This window comes from Myxocyprinus asiaticus, chromosome 37, assembly GCF_019703515.2.
Source record: "Myxocyprinus asiaticus isolate MX2 ecotype Aquarium Trade chromosome 37, UBuf_Myxa_2, whole genome shotgun sequence".
NCBI lineage: Eukaryota > Metazoa > Chordata > Actinopteri > Cypriniformes > Catostomidae > Myxocyprinus > Myxocyprinus asiaticus.
The window spans coordinates 9,136,439-9,156,001 of record NC_059380.1 but is presented as its reverse complement, the minus strand read 5'-3'; the positions used below and the strand labels follow the sequence as shown (position 1 = coordinate 9,156,001).

The 19,563-nt window shown below is 38.2% G+C and overlaps 1 protein-coding gene across 17 annotated transcripts in view; it reads left to right on the top strand.

The window, feature by feature from the left end:
- The window catches only part of LOC127427947 (neurofascin-like), a 114,508-nt gene that overhangs the window by 48,635 nt on the left and 46,310 nt on the right, over positions 1–19,563 (top strand). For 8 of the 17 annotated variants that reach the window (XM_051675899.1, XM_051675910.1, XM_051675902.1 and 5 more), the window contains exons 2-8: positions 5,903–6,072; positions 11,168–11,185; positions 11,979–12,084; positions 13,920–14,110; positions 16,460–16,582; positions 18,728–18,898; positions 19,423–19,470. In XM_051675899.1, the coding sequence (XP_051531859.1) occupies positions 5,979–6,072; positions 11,168–11,185; positions 11,979–12,084; positions 13,920–14,110; positions 16,460–16,582; positions 18,728–18,898; positions 19,423–19,470 (751 nt within the window). In that variant the 5' untranslated portion in view covers positions 5,903–5,978. The remainder of the gene's footprint in view (positions 1–5,902; positions 6,073–11,167; positions 11,186–11,978; positions 12,085–13,919; positions 14,111–16,459; positions 16,583–18,727; positions 18,899–19,422; positions 19,471–19,563) is intronic. The other 9 variants (XM_051675912.1, XM_051675915.1, XM_051675903.1 and 6 more) reach the window with 3 other exon arrangements.

The following is a 19,563-nucleotide window of genomic DNA, read 5'->3' as shown; positions in this document are numbered from 1 at the left end:
GGGAGAAATTGGAATGCCCAAATAAGATGCTCCAGCACCCAACAGTCAATGGATGTAGAAAGGAAGTCCTGCCTTACAGGTAAAAGAGCAATTACCTTTTAGATACAGACATTGCCTGTCAATCGTCCAGAGAATGCTCATGCGCATTAGCTATATAAGATGGGAAAATTGCTTTTTTTAGCGTAATCTGAGGTAAAGAATCACAATTTATGATACCAGCGTTGTCAGATTTTACTGCTGATTTGATCGTAATCGACCAACTGTTTTTGAAATTTCGGTGTTCCCCCATTCAAGTAATATAGGAGCTGCACTGGCATGACTGGAAATAGCCTTCCGTGAGCGTTCCAAAGATGGCTGCCAGTGGACTGACTTGCTAGAAAGACTTTGTATGCATTCTGTAAGGAGTGCTATTTGTATGACGCACAGAGTTCCTGACTATATGTTCCAAATGGCTCTGTTTCAGTTAGGATGCTGTTTTATAAGGCAACCACCTATGTAGACAGTAGACAGCTAGGCAGTTAGGTTTTGAAACAGAGCCAATATGTTGTTGCATTACAGAATCTGCATGAATGTAAAAAATATGGAAATATACTGAGTGTAACCCACAGCTTGTCTGGCTGTTGGCAGGAATCAGACCCTGCTTCAACCTGTCTTGGACATGTGCCATACACGTACATTTACAAACACATTTCAGTCAGACTAAAACAATAATTCATGTTTTAACATCACATAACTGCTTTAGTCTACCTGAAATCATACCAATTTGATTTTTGCAAGCCAGACTAACAGTTCTAGATAATGCTATTGTAGCTGGGTTTCTTAAAGCATGTTTACACGTTATTCAGACCACAATTGGCCTTGGCCTTGTGGGCTTTGTTTTTCCGAAAGACAGAGGTAATGCATGACATGTTTTTAACATGGATGTCCTTCCTTTAAATAATCATTTACACATTTCAGCTTGTATACAGACAGATGAAGACTGTTGCTTAACTACGCAAAAAATCGTCTGTAGCTCGATTATAACTGTACATGTACACTGGTGGCCAAAAGTTTGGAATAATGTACAAATTTTGCTCTTATGGAAAGAAATTGGTACTTTTATTCACCAAAGTGGCATTCAGCTGATCACAATGTATAGTCAGGACATTAATAACGTGAAAAATGACTATTACAATTTGAATATTACAATTCTTAAACTACTTCAAAGAGTTCTCATAAAAAAATCCTCCACGTGCAGCAATGACAGCTTTGCAGATCCTTGGTATTCTAGCTGTCAGTTTGTCCAGATACTCAGGTGACATTTCACCCCACGCTTCCTGTAGCACTTGCCATAGATGTGGCTTTCTGGTCGGGCACTTCTCACGCACTTTACAGTCTAGCTGATCTCACAAAAGCACAATGGGGGTAAGATCCATAACACTCTTTTCCAATTATCTGTTGTCCAATGTCTGTGTTTCTTTGCCCACTCTAACATTTTCTTTTTGTTTTTCTGTTTCAAAAGTGGCTTTTTCTTTGCAATTCTTCCCATAAGGCCTGCACCCCTGAGTCTTCTCTTTACTGTTGTACATGAAACTGGTGTTGAGTGGATAGAATTCAATGAAGCTGTCAGCTGAGGACATGTGAGGTGTCTATTTCTCAAACTAGAGACTCTGATGTACTTATCCTCTTGTTTAGTTGTACATCTGGCCTTCCACATCTTGTTCTGTCCTTGTTAAAGCCAGTTGTCCTTTGTCTTTGAAGACTGTAGTGTACACATTTGTATGAAATCTTCAGTTTTTCTGGCAAATTCAAGCATTGTATAGCCTTCATTCCTCAAAACAATGATTGACTGATGAGTTTCTTGAGAAAGCTGTTTCTTTTTTTTTGCCATTTTTGCCATTATTTTTTGCCATTAATGTTTGATGTGTTGGATCATGTTTTTCATGTCTTTTATTTTGGAAAGTTTAGTTCCTGTTTCATGTCATGTGTTCCTGGTCATGTGATTGTAACACTGTTGGATAGTTCTTGCCATGTCAAGTCATGTTATGTTTATGTCAAGTCTATAGTCAAGTCATGTCATGTCAAGTTAAGTTTAGTTAAGTCTTTCATGTTTATGTTTTGTTTTGTTCACATTTATAGTAAGGGTTACTGGTTATCACATTTGGAAATAAACTGCACTTGGGTTCTTCACTCCATCGTCTCTTCGTTTTTGTCATTGCCAGCAGCCACTCGTTACACTGTGGCAACTCAAAAACAAACACAAATACAATGTTAAGCTTCATTTAACGAGCCAAATAGCTTTTTAGCAGTGTTTGATATAATGGCAAGTGTTTTTCTGTGCCAAATTAGCAATTTAGCATGATTACTCAAGGATAAGGTGTTGGAGTGATGGCTGCTGGAAACGGGCCTGTCTAGATTTGATCAAAAATGACAATTTTCAAATAGTGATGGTGCTGTTTTTTACATCAGTAATGTCCTGACTGATCAGTTGAATGCCACTTTGGTGAATTAAAGAACCAATTTCCTTCCGAAACAGTTAAATCTGTACATTATTCCAAACTTTTGGCTGCCAGTGTAAATATACTTACTGATCAATAAGTATTGCGATACATATCTTGCAATGCCATACATTGCGATGCATCATGATATCATAATTTAATTATCAGGTTTTAGACTCTCGTGCACCTCATAAAAGTGGTTTTGACCAAACTGATTATCGCCGGTTTTGGAGTTTGTGCTTATTTAAATGATATGCTTCATCATATCATCACTGATGGATAGGATATCAACACATATAGATCAATAAGAATATCAATACAGTGATCTAAAATATCAATGCAGTATTGTGAGAAAAAATATATCAAGATATTTCAGTATTGTAGATTGTATTGGCACAGCCCTAACCTGAAAATCCAAAGAGTGCGCTAAACTGCACGGCACACCTTGATAAATACTGTAAATATCTCTTTTCAATAAAATTCCATTTGCCATCTGCTTTCTGAGCTAGTACAACGTTAATTGCACTATTTTATTTTACGCTATTATTATCTATAAAAAGCCTATTTATATAGAAAGAAGGAATGTTTACGCAAAGCACGACTCATGGCACAGCACTATTTCAGCGCATTTCGTATCTGCTTCAACTGAATTGCAAGTGGTTTGTGAATAAGTTGCAGGGTTTTGCACCAAAATACCATGCACTAATACTGTTTAGTTAAATCTGTCCTTAGTTTTACAGTATGTTTTAGCCCCTCTTGAATGAGTGACAAGAAAAGGAGGAGTGTATAGTGCTCCCTTGGTGTGAACTAGATGCTTTGGGCTCATGCAGCAGATGGTATGTGTGTTTGTGCGCCCATATTTGATAATGATCATATCAGTGTGTCGTGAAAGAGTTTTGCATTTGATCCATCTCTAGTTTATGTGTTTATTTATTTCGCACTTTAAATCTTTTTTTTTTTTTTTTTTTTTTTATCTATGCAAAAGTGACAGAGAACATTCAGTTTGTAACATATAATTGATTAAACAACCACAAGAGCAGAACACTGGAATATGTCATATTTGAGTGCATTATTTCAGACTCACTATTGTGTTTAGTAGAGCAGAAAGAGAAACGGTGTAGTGTAATGGGTTGAGGTATTTGGCATGCACCAATCACGATCATGTCCCTGAAATTGCCTTTTTTGCTAGTAACAAAGGGTCTTGCTGCTTAGACCACCCGAGGCATGTGAATTACAGGGGCATGGGTTTTATTTGCATAATGGAGGTATGAACAACTACTAAACTAAGTAGATGGTTTCTGCAAGGAGGGCTCTGTCACTGACCTTCCAAGTGTGTATACTATTATTCAAGGCAGAGAGAGAGAGAGAACATTTTGAGGAAACTGTTGGTCCTCTAAAGGCAGGTTTTGACAGATGTACTGGTGGAGAGATACAAAGCAGCCAGAGCATTGACCTACAACCAGTGCAGTATGATTTAAAGGGACAGTTCACCCAAAAATTTAAATAAATATAATTTATTTTCTATGTTGTTACAAACTTGTATGACATTCTTTCTTCCATGGAACACATAAGGAGATGTGGCATCCTCATTCACCATCCACTTTCATAGTGTGGAAAACAGATGCAATGAAACTAAATGGTGACTGAGGTTAACATTCAGCCTAACATCCTCTTTTTGTATTCCACTGAAGAAAGAAAGTTAAATGGGTTTGAAACTACATTAGGGTGAATAAATGATGACAGAATTGTCAATTTTGAGTGAACTAGCTCTTTAAAGTCTTTTTTCTCCTTAAAGTACTATTCTGGGTTCAATACAAGTTAAGCTCAATCGACAGCATTTGTGGCATAATGGTTATTACCACAAAAATGTATTTAGATTGTCTGTCCGTTTCTTAAAAAAAAAAAAAAAAAGCCATAATCAAGGTTACAGTGAGGCACTTACAACTGAAGTGAATGGGGCCAATATTTTGAGGGTTTAAAGGCAGAAATGTGAATCTTATAATTTTTTTAAAGCACTTACATTAATTCCTCTGTTAAAAATCATGTATTATTTGAGCTGTAAAGTAGTTTAAACCATTTTAAATCGTTTATATCAGTTTTAGGGTTTTAGTGTTTGTTGACAACATCGTCATGGCAAAAAAAAAAACAAAAAAAAAACAATTGGCTATAACTTTACACAGAAAAGGTTAGTTAACAATTTTATCACCCTAAATTCATGCTAACATGTATATTGTTTGTGTCTTGTGGCTATACTTTTTGTATTTTAACGTTCACAGATTGGCTCCCATTCACTTCCATTGTATGTCCCTCACTGGAATCCAGATTTTTGCTTTTTTTAAAGACAAGGAGGAGCAGGTCAAAATTTATTTTTGTGGTAATCCAAATTATGCCACAAATGCTGTCGATAGACCTCAACTTGTATTGAACCCGGAATATTCCTTTAACACTCAAACACACTTCAACAGTCTGTTCAGCTCTGCATATCATTTCTATTTTCCATTTTGGGATTCAGTGCCGCTGTCAGGAACAGACCAACCAAAACCAGCCCTCGCTGTCTTTTTCTTGCTAGCCTGGGAGGTTTGTGTTGTCTTCATGTGTAGGTGTTTAGCATCACGTAGTGCATTGTGTTGGCATAATATTTCACTGGCAGCAGTAATGCACTTATTTAAAATCTGCGAGAGAGCCACTGGCTCTAGGGAATGCTAGTGTCAACTGCGAATGTAGGCCAGCTGAAAACCTCCACACTCATAGACGGTCCACGCCTGCAGTCAATACAGGCACAAGGCACATACTATAGCACACAAATGTGTCTACGAATTTATGATATTCATAATTATTGCTGAAATTTAATCAGTTGATTCATTAGCCTTGGTTGATTCAATTTGTGCGGTTTAGTGAGAAGTGGTGTGCTTTTACTTTTCTAAGCAATCAGACCTATGATTTTTCCTGATAAAAAAAGTGACTTACTTTACATTAAAGGTGGGACCTGAGCCATATCTCAAAATCAAATCCCTTTATTGTCACTCAACCATATACACAAGTGCATCAGTGGATGAAATTCTTGGGTGTGGTTCCAAGCAATATAGCAGTATGACAATTACAATAAACATCTGATTTACACATAACACTGTTTACACATCTTGTTACACAACACAGTATACACCTAATAATATACAATATACAGTATACACAAAATAAGAAGTATACAATAAAAATAATATACAATATACAAAATCTAGAGACCAGAATATAATATAGACTTGCCAGTGGGCTCTTTTGAATTGGGCCAGTAAGCAACACCCTGCCAATGCCCCTAGCAACCACATAGCAACATCTCTGAACACCTTAGCAATCACATGTCCAAGTTATGTCGATATAATTATGCAGTAAAGTTCCTAAATGGATAATTGGTTTTCTTTTCACAGGTCATAAGACGTGACTGAAAGTGTGCAAGACAGTAGGAAGCTGGGACAGGAGGGGTCAGCCAATCGGAGGTGAGAGATGAGGACGCAGGGGCAGTGGACGGCACTGGCAGTGTTGTCAATAATCTTGCTGCTGTCAAAGGAGGCGGCTCCAATTGAAGTCCCACTTGACCGTAAGTCAAATCATTACAGCTCAAATAACTGGAAAATATCTTTTACTTATTCAGTAATATTGTCTTGTTTTCCAGTAAAAATATCTAAACACTGTTAAAACAAGATACATTAAGCAAAATGTAATGATTTATCTGCTTCAAACTATATATATATATATATAAAAAAAAAAAAGATTTACCAAAGGGGGATAAAAAAAAATAAATACAAAAAATTCTCACCCCATTGGCAGATATATTTACAGTATATATTTATGTGTATACAACGATCAGCCATAACATTAAAACCACTTGCCTAATATCATGTAGGTCCCCCTCATGCTACCAAAACAGCTCTGACCCATTGAGACATGGACTCCACAAGACCTCTAAAGGTGTCCTGTGGTAACTGGCACCAAGACGTTAACAGCAGATCCTTTAAGTCCTGTAAGTTGCGAGGTGGGGCCTCCATGGATCGGACATGTTGGTCCAGCACATCCCATAGATGCTCAATCGAATTGAGATCTGGGGAATTTGGAGGCCAAGTCAACACCTTGAACTCTTTGTCATGTTCCTCAAACCATTCCTGAACAATTTGCAGTGTGGCAGGGTGCATTATCCTGCTGAAAGAGGCCACTGCCATCAGGGAATACCGTTGCCATGAAGGGGTGTACGTTGTCTGCAAAAATCTTTAGGTAGGTGGTACATGTCAAAGTAACATCCACATGAATGCCTGGACACAAGGTTTCCCAGCAGAACATTGCCCAGAGCATCACACTGCCACTGCCGGCCTGCCTTCTTCCCATAGCGCATCCTGCTGTCATCTCTTCCCCAGGTAAATGATGCACACGCACCCGGCTGTCCACACGATCTAAAAGAAAATGTGATTCATCAGACCAGGCCACTGTCTTCCTTACTCCATGGTCCAATTCCGCTCACTTGCCCATTGTAGGCACTTTCGGTGGTGGACAGGGGTCAGCATGGGCACTCTGATGCACTGTGTGTTCTTACACCTTTCTATCATGGCCAGCATTACTTTTTTCAGCAATTTGTGCTAAAGGAGCTCTTCTGTGGGATCAGACCAGACGGGCTAGCCTTCCCTCCCCACACGCATCAATGAGCCTTGAGCACCCATGACCCTGTCGCCGGTTCACCGGTTGTCCTTCCTTGGACCAGTTTGGTAGGTACTAACCACAGCATACTGGGAACTGGAACAACCCACAAGACCTGCTGTTTTGGAGGTGCTCTGACCCAGTCGTAGAGCCATCACAATTTGGCCCTTGTCAAAGTCGCTCAGATCCTTACGCTTGCCCATTTATCCTGCTTCCAACACATGAAATTCAAGAACTGACTGTTCACTTGCTGCCTAATATATCCCACCCCTTGACAGATGCCATTGTAACGATATAATGTTATTCACTTCACCTGTCAGTGGTGTTAATGGTGTGGATGATCACTGTATATATAATTTATATATACACGTGAAATTTGCAAAATTTCATCGCCACTGAAAGTCCATCAGGAGAAATTCCTGATCGCATGGATTCCCACTGAGACGATTCTATTTTGCCCGCAGAATTTTGCGATGCATAGGTAAATGTGACAGAGCCTTTAGATTTCTTTGTTATATTATTATATTATTATATTATTCTTATGTCATTTTGCTTCTCAAGTAAATGTATCTTGTTTTACAGATGTTTTTACTGGAAAAATACAGATTAAGAATTTTTTTTTTTTTGTAGTTTAAAAAATATGAATCAATTCATTGCAGCCTTGTTATAGTATGCTGCTGTTATCTATGTTCATAGTTTATAGTGGTTTGGCAACCACATTTCCCCCATTTAAATAGAAACGGAAATGTGTTTTTATACAATTTACACAATGGACATACTCTCACCCACAGTCCCCTCCTCCACCACACACAAACAGACACACACACATTCAGAGCTTCATAGTAAGCTTGTGCCACTTCAACACACGCATCATAAATTATATACACTGCACTTATGCATGTTTTTGATGAGGTTTTCAAACCACTCATTGAGGCTGTAAACGATTTTGGCATTATGTGCAGAATAATAGTAGGGACATCCAATTAGAACTGTGCAACATTTTAGAATATAAGAATTACATTGACTGCACATAACCAGCATTGTATTCGCCTAGAATAAAGTCTCACTACTAAAAGAATGATTTAGATACTTTTGTGTTCCACGGAAGAAAGAAAGTCAGACGGGTTTTAAACAACATGTGGGCAAATAAATGATTACAGATTTTGATTTTTTTGGTGTATTATTCCTTTAACTTGTTTTGAAACCCCCAAAAATCCTTTAATAAATTATGAGAATCCAATGAATCCTATACTGAATCTTACACAAAGAAACCAATAAATCCACTCTCCCTTCTGTTGTCTAGCTGTATCTGTTTCTTTCTAACAATAGCAGTCCAGGTTTGGCTTTAGCTCTTATGAAAAAGAATTTTAGAGCACATACAGAGAGAGAGACAGCCCCAAAGGCACTCAATGCTCACCGACTTCAACAATAGAGGGAGATTCGGTCTGGCCAGGAGCTGTCAGCACCTCCCCATCTCCCCCTCTCCTGCTGTATTCCCAAGACACTATCATTCACTTTTCCTCTCTCTTTCTTCTCATTTTCCCTTATTCTCATATTCAGTCTTTTGCATCTTCTCTCTCACTTCCTCTTTCTCTGGCTTTCACTACAGTCTCTCATCCTGACTGTGAATTTCTATTGATCTGTGTAGAAAGAGTGGATTGGAGCCCTGATCCTGCCCCTGAGCACTTCATAATTCTCTTCTGACCTCTTGACCTCTCTGAATGAATTCAGCAGCATGGGCTACTGGAAGATTATATCTGATCGCACCATTAGTGATTAAGTTATGTCTTCATTTGGACACTAATTCTTTATTTTTTCTCCTGGTGCTTAGAATATGACAGATTAGCACCATCTGCACCAGGGGTGTTCAACCATTTAAAGGCCAAGAAGAGATAAAGAGACAGACCAGGGATCCCCTGTTACATACAGTTTTGTACAAAATTGAGTGTTGCATTTTAAGCCTGGCTTAAAATAGCCACCATACCATAGTAATGTATTTATTTACATACTTTGTTATGATGCTTGCATTGCAAAGGCATTGAAATAATCATTTATGATGTACAGAGTCATATACTTGAACATGACATTTTAATTTAACTTTATACATGTTAATATGAGATGGACAATGAGCGCGTTTACATGCATGATCTTACACCGATTATGCTTAACAAACTGACAACGTGTAAGTTCACGTAAACACTTGATTGGTTTTCCATTATATAGCACATGATTTTTGCACATTAACCTGGTTTTGTGTTGCACGTTAACACCTTTACTGGCATTCTTACCGGTTTATCCAATGTATGCAAATGCTGTTTACATTTTTATGTCAAAATCCGAAAGTAATTACATTTCATGTAAACACGGTTTTCTTGTGCTGTCAGATTTTTTTAATAAACTGATTTTTGGTTGTTTTCAACATACTGGTATGCATGTAAAGCTGAACTTTAGCTTTAAACTTCGGTTGAAGTTTCATTTGGCTTTTATCGAAAGCAACTTACAGTGCATTAAGGGTATAAATTTTATCAGTCCATGCATTCCTTGGGAATCGAACCCACTGACCAGTTGATCTACAGAAACACATTTTCGTTTAATAATGCATTAAGAAATGAACTGAACTTATAAACTTGAACTTTCTGTTTTGTCAATGATCAGATCAATATATTTGATCTTGTCATTAAGCTCCTAGATTGTCTTTCAAACTCTCTAAAATGCTTCTACAATCTGTTTAGGTGTTACTGGATTGATTTTGGATAGGATCATGTGACTATGAATGTATGTGACTTTTAGCATCTCTCAAATATCACCTTAATGACCCTTCACTCTCCGTATGCCCCCCTCCCAACACAAATTCTATTGACGAGGGTTGTCTTCGGCTCCCAGCTGACCATAGACCTCATCACACATCCACTCACACACACTAACACATATGTTGCTCATGACAGCCCATTCCCCCTTGACCTTGCATATGTGCTATGATTGATGTCATATGATGAATGGCAGATAGTCAGAGATGTACCTGTCGCTCTCCAATGAAAAGCACTACGGACACTCGGATAGTTCTTGGTAGAGGGTGCTATAACCAGGGAACTAGCAAAGCACAATAGCAAAAGCCAGTCATGAGTACTCCAAGAACATACATCACAATGATTGTGGTTATTATCGTTATTATCGTATGTGAGAGGGCATTTTACCAGACTGACAAAGGAACACAGTCAAAGATTAAATATGCTGGCACATGTGGGAAGAAAAATGCAATGATTATGATTTGCAAATGTGACAATGCAGTGATTCATCTTTGCTGTGATGAAGCATACTGCTTTTTTCAGAATTGTCCTAAAATGAATCCTGTCTTCCTTCTCTTTATCCCTCTCTTTTTTCCCTGCCTCGTCTGTGACCCATAAACAGGTACGTTTATTTGTTTATTTTTTTGTATAACTGTATTAAAAGAGACATAGCGCCATGTGTGTAATAACTTCCTGTAACTGTAGGAAACATATTTTGCACTTTAGCAGCCACTGACTAATAGAAATGTGACTGTTTTGTCACAAAATGCAGTAACTACACATTGTTTTTAATTGAGTTATGACCAGAAGCATGTCTTTTCCAATATAATTTGATCTATCCTGTAAGAGATGGATTTGGCTCAACCATGCTCAGATTCAGATAAAAAAAAGCAACAACAAAAAACAGAGTGACCTTTTCTCTCTCATCCGCATTTGGCTGGACACCAAAAAGATTTGAAGTCATTTTTCCTAGTTTCTGCATTTCCGTTGTTACTGTGTTTTGTCTTTGTTACTCAGAATAGAAGACTAGTCTGGAAGTGTAGCAATTTTTATCAGTTAATGTAAATGTCTTAATTATTGCCATTGCTTAGTATTAATAATAACAAGTCATACAAGTTCTCCCATGTTCCCTCTTTTCTCTGTCTTCCCCCTTGCTTTTCATGTTCCTTTTTTCAACAATTAATGATTTTGTCTCCATCCACCCCTCCTTGGAACTAACAGCAAAGATCCAGCAAGAGCGTAAGTGCTTCATTAACACAGATTAACCTTTTCATTAAATTAGTGCCTGGTTTTAATAGAGCTTACTACATAACTTATCAGATCAGAAATGTGAAGATCAGTCCAGAAGAACTTTTCAAGACCCTCAAACACAATGCTCAAGAGAGCACATAAGTTCACTGTGCTACTCCAGATAGATGATAAGGCCCATAATTTATTAAAGCTGATTAATATGCTAATGTAAGCCCAAGAGCATGTCTTTTTGGCAGGGCGTGTCTTTAAGAGGGAGGATTACTTCAGGGGTTTGTTATCCATGCCAGAATAACCACAGATCTCAGCTTGAAGTAGAACAGAGTATTCAAGAATCATGTTGCTGAGTATGTACCCAATTCAGTGCAAATAATACTGTGAAGGCAGAGGCCAATGTTTACATGGACTGCAATAATTCAGTGAGTGGCAAAATTCCAAATAAGACTTTTGATCAGAATTCTGAGCTAATTCATGAGGCTTGCTAAGGCTAAATAGAGCAATCCCCTTACATTACAGGTGCTGTAAGTGTTCTGAGGCTTTCACGTGACTGATCCGTTGAATTAGCCACGGCTAACTACTCAACTTTAAATTCTTTATTTCATTGATAATTTGCATATATGTAATGTATGTCACTATGAGAGTGAATGGAACCAAAAGTTGTGCTTAGTTGTGTTGACTTAAACGTACAGAAACACTGATTTGAGTGTTCTGCCACAGTGCTGGTCAGATAAGACTCTCTCTTTCTCTCTCTCTCTCTCTCTTTTTGCCCCTCCCTCCATCACAGTGAAACAGCCCCCCACCATTGTGAAACAGTCACTGAAGGACTACATTGTGGACCCCAGAGATAACATCATCATCGAATGCGAGGCCAAGGGAAACCCTGTGCCAACGTGAGAATGGACTAAACCTTTTTTTTCTTCTTTTTTGTGCTGTTGAGGCATCTCGTCCTCCCTGTCTCTTCTTTTTTGTCTCCAACTTTCGCCACTTTTATATTTCCAGTTGCCAGCAACCCATATACTGTCTCAAAACAAAATCTTTTTCTGTAGCTCTGATATCCATTTCAAGGTTATTATCGTTAATTAAAACTATTACAATGATGAGAACTATGGTAGCAGTGAAAAGTTATTTTCCTTAACTAAAGTAAAAGCTAAACTGAAACTATGAATTTACACTACGAGCAAAAACTGAATAGAAAATTTGCCAGTGAGATAAGAAAAATAAACTTTTTCCCCCTTTAAATTAAAGGAATATTCCGGGTTCAATACAAGTTAAGCAGAATCGACAGCATTTGTGTCATAACGTTGATTACCATAAAAATTATTTAGACTCCTCCTTTTCTTTAAAAAAATGAAAACTCTGGGTTACATTGAGGCACTTACAATGGAAGTGAAAGGGGCCAATCAATAAACTTTAAAATACGCACTGTTTCAAAAGTATAGCTACAAGACGTAAACAATATGCGTGTTAACATGACTTGTAATAAATAGTGTAATAAATCGCTTACTAACCTTTTTTGTGTTAAGTTAAATAAAAAATGTCAACGTTGTTGCCATGACAACGTAACGCTGTAAACCCTAAAATGGCCGTAAAAACAAAATCAACTTATTAGCTCAAATAATATACACGTTTTTACAGAGGAATTAACATTATGCCACAAATGCTGTTCAAAACTTGTGTAGAATCCATTTCTCCGTCTCTGTTTTTTCATGTTTTAAGCATAAACCTCACAAAATTTTGTTTCAAGACTATCTTTTGTCATTTTACTTCCCAAGTAAATGTATTTATTTATTTATTTATTTATTTATTTTTTTTGGAAAATGTTTAGATGTTTTTACTGGAAAACAAGACAAAAACACAGATTAATAATTTTTAATAATAAAGATTTTTTTTTTTTTGCAGAGTGGTCATTTAAAAAACAAAAACAAAAAACAACAACAACAAACAAATAAACAAATGAAATGCACCATTAAAGCTACCTAAAGCTACACTGAAATTGAAAACCAAAATATACTTTCAGATTTTCTCGTCTCCTATCACTCAGTCCTGTCTTTTATCCTACTCTCTCTCCATCTCCTCTCTATCTCTCATGCCTCTTCTGTTGCTCTCTAATTAAACTTGACAGCCATTAGCAAAAGCACGACAAAGACCAGCACATATCCGTGAGAGTGACACCCAATGCCCCAACCTGACAGTGGCACTGCCAGCTTTATCTACCCACCTCCTTCCCTCTTTCACCCTTCTCATGCCATCAGATCTGCAGGGGCAGTCACTCTGGCTCTGGTCCCTTGTGCTTGTTTGTATAAAGCAGGCCTGACCAACTCGACACAGAGTGGCCATTCAGACAGCATGTTTTTGTTTGGCTTTACAAAACCTCAGCTACTCAGCCTGGCCCAGCAAAGCTATTGTTGTCTAATAATGCGCTCAGTTTACTGTTCACTTGCACAGAATATTGAGTAGGTTAGTATATGGCACCCAGTCAACTCCAAGCACGCAATTTTCTAGTTTGTTAAAGTTCGATTTGGTATGAATTTGTTTATTGTTGGCAGTTTGATTTGAAAGCACATCAGCATGGCAAAACATACAATATTAAGTTACATTTTAGGATGTTTTCTTAAGTGCTGCCCCTCAATCCATCTTTCTCATCATTGAAAGGAGCTAAGAATGGAGCCTGTTACATAAACAGCATCAAATTGGCTCACATAATGTGTGTGTCCTGTCTGTGCAGGTTTCAGTGGCGGCGGAATGGGAAATTCTTTAACGTGGGGAAGGACCCACGGGTCACTATGAGGAAACGTTCAGGAACGCTGGAGATCAAAAGTAGCGGGAAACCAGAGGATTATGAAGGAGAGTATCAGTGCTTCGCCTCAAACGACTTTGGCACGGCAATTTCCAACAAAATCCTGCTACGAGTGTCCAGTGAGTGCTAGTTAACTCGATATTCAACACATATTTGCACATACACACACAAGTACTCACAGTTATTCTCAAAGTTGTATACAACATATGCCCACATGCACTTTGCAGCAAATAACTAAATAATAGTGCTCCAAAAAGGAAAATTCTGTCTTATTCTATCGCCTTATCTCATGGCTTGCTGAGCGCGTTACTGCGGAGACTTTGCGTGTGTGAAGGCTCACGCTATTCACCGCTGCATTCATGTACAGCTTACCACATGCTACCGCAAGAATGAGAACAACCATATGGTGACCACGAGGAAGGTAAAACATGTGACACTACCCTCCCTAGCAACCGGGCCAACTGGTTGCTTAGGAATCCTGTCTGGAGTCACTTTGCACACTCGAGGCCAAAAAGTGCAAAAAGTGTCAAATTGCTCAGTGCAGAAACAAAACATTTTCGATTTACATCGTAGTCAGTGTCATCAGACAGCTTTTTCTTACCTTAAAGTTTTGTCACCAAAAATGACAAAAAAGCACCATAAAAGTAGTCCATACATCTTGCGCGCTGTACTTCAAAGTTTTCTGAATATGTCATGCATGCTTAAGCATTTTCAAATTTATCATTTAGCACACAAAGCTATTATATGCTTTCTTAAGACTTGGAATACAGCCAAAGTCCCTTTCAAGGCAAGTCAGTCCGCTCAGCCGCCAACTTTGGAAAGTGCCTGGGCAGGCTGGACAGCTATTTTCAATGTAAACATGTGGCATAAAAGTACAGCTTCTATCTACTTGAATGGGGAAAGACAGAAATCTCCAAAACGGTTGGTCAAGATTACGATCAAAGAACATATTAAAAATCAGCAGGAAAATCTGACAACAATGGTATCATAAATTGTGCTTCTTTAGCTTAGATGACACAAAACAAAATGCTATTTTTCAGGCTGGTTCACTAATGCGAATGCACATATTCGAGTTGATGTCTGTATCTTAACCTCGTGCGACACGCGTACATGTTTGGATGTTGTATTTTGGCTTCGCTATATGCAACACATAATTGAAATGAATTTAAACTGACTGATCTCAATTCAGAAGACTCTGTGCTGTCAGTAAAGTGTTAAACTTTTGACATACGGAGTCATGTGACAAAACAACATGGCGCCGATCACAGCGGACTTTGTCTTTGGGAGAAACGCCAACAAAACTACATATGGTAAGAAACCTAATTAAGTTTTTACATTGAAATCTGTTTGAGTCTCTAGTTTAATTCGATATACATTTTTTAAATGTGAGTGATTTCTTGACGAAACGCCATGCTGCTAAACACAATGTACACTTATGTGTACTTCAGCGCTATTTTTCCTTTTTATTTACTGTGCATTATCACATGGAGAATCAAAGGGTTCATCCAAAAGCTGAAAATATTGCTTTCAGAAGCTTTTTATGGAGTAAGGATGAAAATAAGCTGTTTTGAGACCAGTGCAGACAGCACACTAGTGGTTAAGTCATTCATTCAGTAAAGAGGGAGCAAGGGAGCATCCTATAGTTTTCCTATGCATTCACTCCTAAAATCCAACCAAAAGTTCAGTTTCAGGCTGCAGATGACTCAGCATGTTTGGCAGACATGGGACAATGGTAATCAGTGCATAGATTCAGAATTTATATTGTATAATTTTATTTTAACATGGTCGTCAGTGATTGGATGATTTGGACCATCACTATGAATCAGAATTATTTATGCTAATTTCAGATTGGTAAAATGCTTCAGCACTGGCCATTATTAGTTTGTTTGACAGTGCAAAGAGAGAACATTGAGATTTTGTTGCCAAAGTAGAATTTTTATTTCAAAAATCAAATCAAGTCAAATAATTTGTATAGTTTTTTATTTGTGCTTTTTCCCAATACACATTTTTCCAAACAGCTTTACAGAAAACCAGCTGTAATGTCTGTAATGTCTCAAAAACATGAATAACCAACACTCCTGGAAACATAATAAACCATTTAATTTGAATAGAACCATAACAGAGATAAAAATACTTCCCGTTCCTCGATGGACAGTTCACATATTGATAAAAATGGCTGAGTGATTATAATCTCCCATAACAAAATTAGGTGCATCCGGTGAAGTACTCTGCAGCCTGTGGACTGTTCTGCATAAAATGTCTGATGCATTGTTCACTTTAGCCTTTGGGTGAATATAAACAAGCATGATACAAATTTTGGAAACTCCCGAGGCAAATAAACAGAATTTTCCTTTTTGGGTGAGCTATCCCTTTAATAGTAATTTCCACAGAGATTACACAATGCATCGCTCTCATGGAATGATGTCTGCTATATTACCTGATCTGTTGCACTTGTTTCCATTGCTCAGAGTCTCCACTTTGGCCAAAGGAGGTTCTGGAGCCAGTGACTGTGCGTGAGGGGACATCACTCATCCTGCCCTGCAACCCACCTCCGGGCCTCCCCCCTCCTGAAACTTTCTGGATGGACAGCTGTGAGTCTTGAACATCTCTTCCTGGAACTTCTCTCTTTTAGTTTATTGTGGCAATTGAAACATTCAAGTTATATTGTATAACATAGTATTACATATTGTAGTCTCTTTAATTTACTTGTAATTATCACATAAAGTGTAAGGCTTCAAATAATAACATATGCATGGTAAACAATATTCATATTTGCACAATTTCTAAATTGAGGAGTTATATATACTTGTATACATAAATAGACAAAGAGAATTACCTTTATCCACACATTTATTTAAATAAATATGTTCTCATCTATTCACTTAAAATGGCTGAATCAGCTCTTTTCTTTTCCTATGATTGATTGTGTCTCATTAGACAACCTTACCCCTTCTCTCGGCCATCTAGTCATTCAGTCGTCACCTTCACAGTCTATTTTACCTTCCTTCACTTTCATCTCTCCCTCTCTTTCTCTCTGTGTCCTTTGCCCAGCAGTGTATGTTACTGCATTAGTGCTGAGCTAGTGCATGCATACGAATCTGCACTACCTGACAAAAAGCTGAGAGAGCAGAAACAGGCATGGCACTGAGACATTACAACAATCACACAGTCATGCAGCATAGATAAATTTACACACAAACACACATGCTGTAATATACAATGTACAATACACATATCACACATCTTGACTGTGTTTGTGATCTTTAACTCTTGTACATATGCCAGTGATAAAGATAAAGCTTAATCACATGGATCTTAAAGCTGAAATGTGTAATTTCTGTGACACAAGTGTCTGTTTTGGGATTCTCAAACAATCGCCAAAGAGACACAGTGTTTACACTTTTACTGGGGAATTTATGTGTTGCTTTCTTATAGTTGTCTCTGTAAAATAAATGTGATTTTTACTTCATTTTTTAAGGATAATGTTCTAAAAAGTGTCAATACTGTGACTTTGTTGCACTATAAAAACATTGCTCAGTTTGTTTGGTTATCCCGTCTGGTTCAAAAAGTAAACTTCTGGCTCAGTCAATGGCAAATTCAGGCCAGTACTATCTGTTTATATCCGACCAATGGCAGACATGACAAGCGTTCGGGAAACATGTTTAAAAACATTAGTGGTTATTACTGGAATTTTGTTGGAAATGCTAGTGCCACAAAAATTGTCTGTCTGTCAACCAACAACCTAGCAATCCCCTAGCAACCACTCAAAACACTATAGCAATCATCTAGCAACCACCTAGCAATGCCTAGCAATCACCCAGAAAACCATAACAACCACCTAGCAACCACAAAGAACTCCATAACAAGCCATCTAGCAATCAGCCAAACTACTCTAGCAAACACCTAGCAACCTCCCAGAACACCATACCAACCACCTAGCAATAAGTCAGAACACACTAACCAGCTTAAAACAGTAATTCTTGAATTTAAAAAAAAAAAAATGCTAACCACTTGACAATCCTCCAGCAACCACCCAGAACACCATAGCAACAGTTTAGTAGCAACCACTTAACAATGCCCTGGAAACCACCCAGAAAACCATAGCAACCACCTATCAACCAGCCAAAATACCCTAGCAACACCCGAGCAACCACTCGGAACACCACAGTAACCATCTAGCAATCACCTAGCAATGCCCTGACAACCACCTAGAAAACCATAGCAACCCCTGAGCAACCACCTAGAACACCATAGCAATCACCTAACAACGATCTAGCAACCCCTCAGAGCACCACAGTAACCGACACTTAGCAATCACTTAGTAATGTCCTGACAACCACCTAGAAAACCATAGCAACCACATAGCAACCAGCCAAGATACCCTAGCAACTACCTAGCAACCACCCAGAACACCATATCAACCACCTAGCAATGCCCAAGCAACCACCCAGAACACCATAGCTACCACCTAGCAATCAGTGAAAATACAATAGCAACCACCTAGCAATTAGCCAGAACACTCTAGCAACATATCTGACTGCCTGTCTGACTGTAGGGCCTGTATTAAGTATACTTCAAACTTAAAGCTTTTAAAACTTTCAAGGCTTTGTCAATGTAACATCAAAGTTTTTCTTGACGTTCTTTACTTTTCTAGTTTCTTTTGTTGCCTGTTGGTTATTGCACGTCAAATTTAGTCAAATGGATTTGATAGATTGTCCTTTCTTCTCTCTCCGTAGCCATAATGCCTATAGCGCAGGACAAGCGGGTGTCAATGGGCTTGAACGGCGACTTGTTCTTCTCCAACGTTTTGGCCAAAGATGCCAGCACTGACTACAGCTGCAACGCTCGGTTCGAGTTCACGCACACCATTCAGCAGAAGAACCCTTTCACCCTTAAAGTGCTAACAAGTGAGTGGAGATTTCTGATGATTCAGGATCATTTTTCTCCATTGTCATCTCTGAGCTATTGCTGTGCTGCAGTGCAAGATGTATGTGAATATTGCCATCTAGTGGTAAGGAGGTAAAACTGCATTATGTCAGAGGACATTTATCTGTGATGGTTGTATTCTTTTTGCATTTTATTTGCAGGCTGCTTTCATCTTTATTCATACATTTGGATTCTGTTTGTTTATTGATCACAGGTTTACCAAAGTCAAGTATTCTTTGTCTGACACTTTCAATAAGACCCCAAAGGAATTCATATTATCTAATCAACTTTCAGAATGCCTGCTATAGTTTGATGGACCATCCCCTTACCCCCTTTACAGACTGTCTTTGTTACAGGGCATCCATAGAGCAGACTACGAAGACCAGCTATGTAGTTAAAAAAAATTATGGGCTTTTAACTGCATTATCATCCCAACTGCATTTGAGTGTATTTGATATTTCCTGTATTTGTCTCTAAGTTGATGAAACTGCTACTTTATTTGCAGAGGAGCCTTATAATGACACCTTTCTGAACTCAACTGACCTGTATGGTGGTGAGTTCCACACACAGCAAGCCTATTACCTGTACGCGTTAGTAAAAAACACTCTAACCGATATAGTGCTTCTGTTTCTAACCACAAACATCT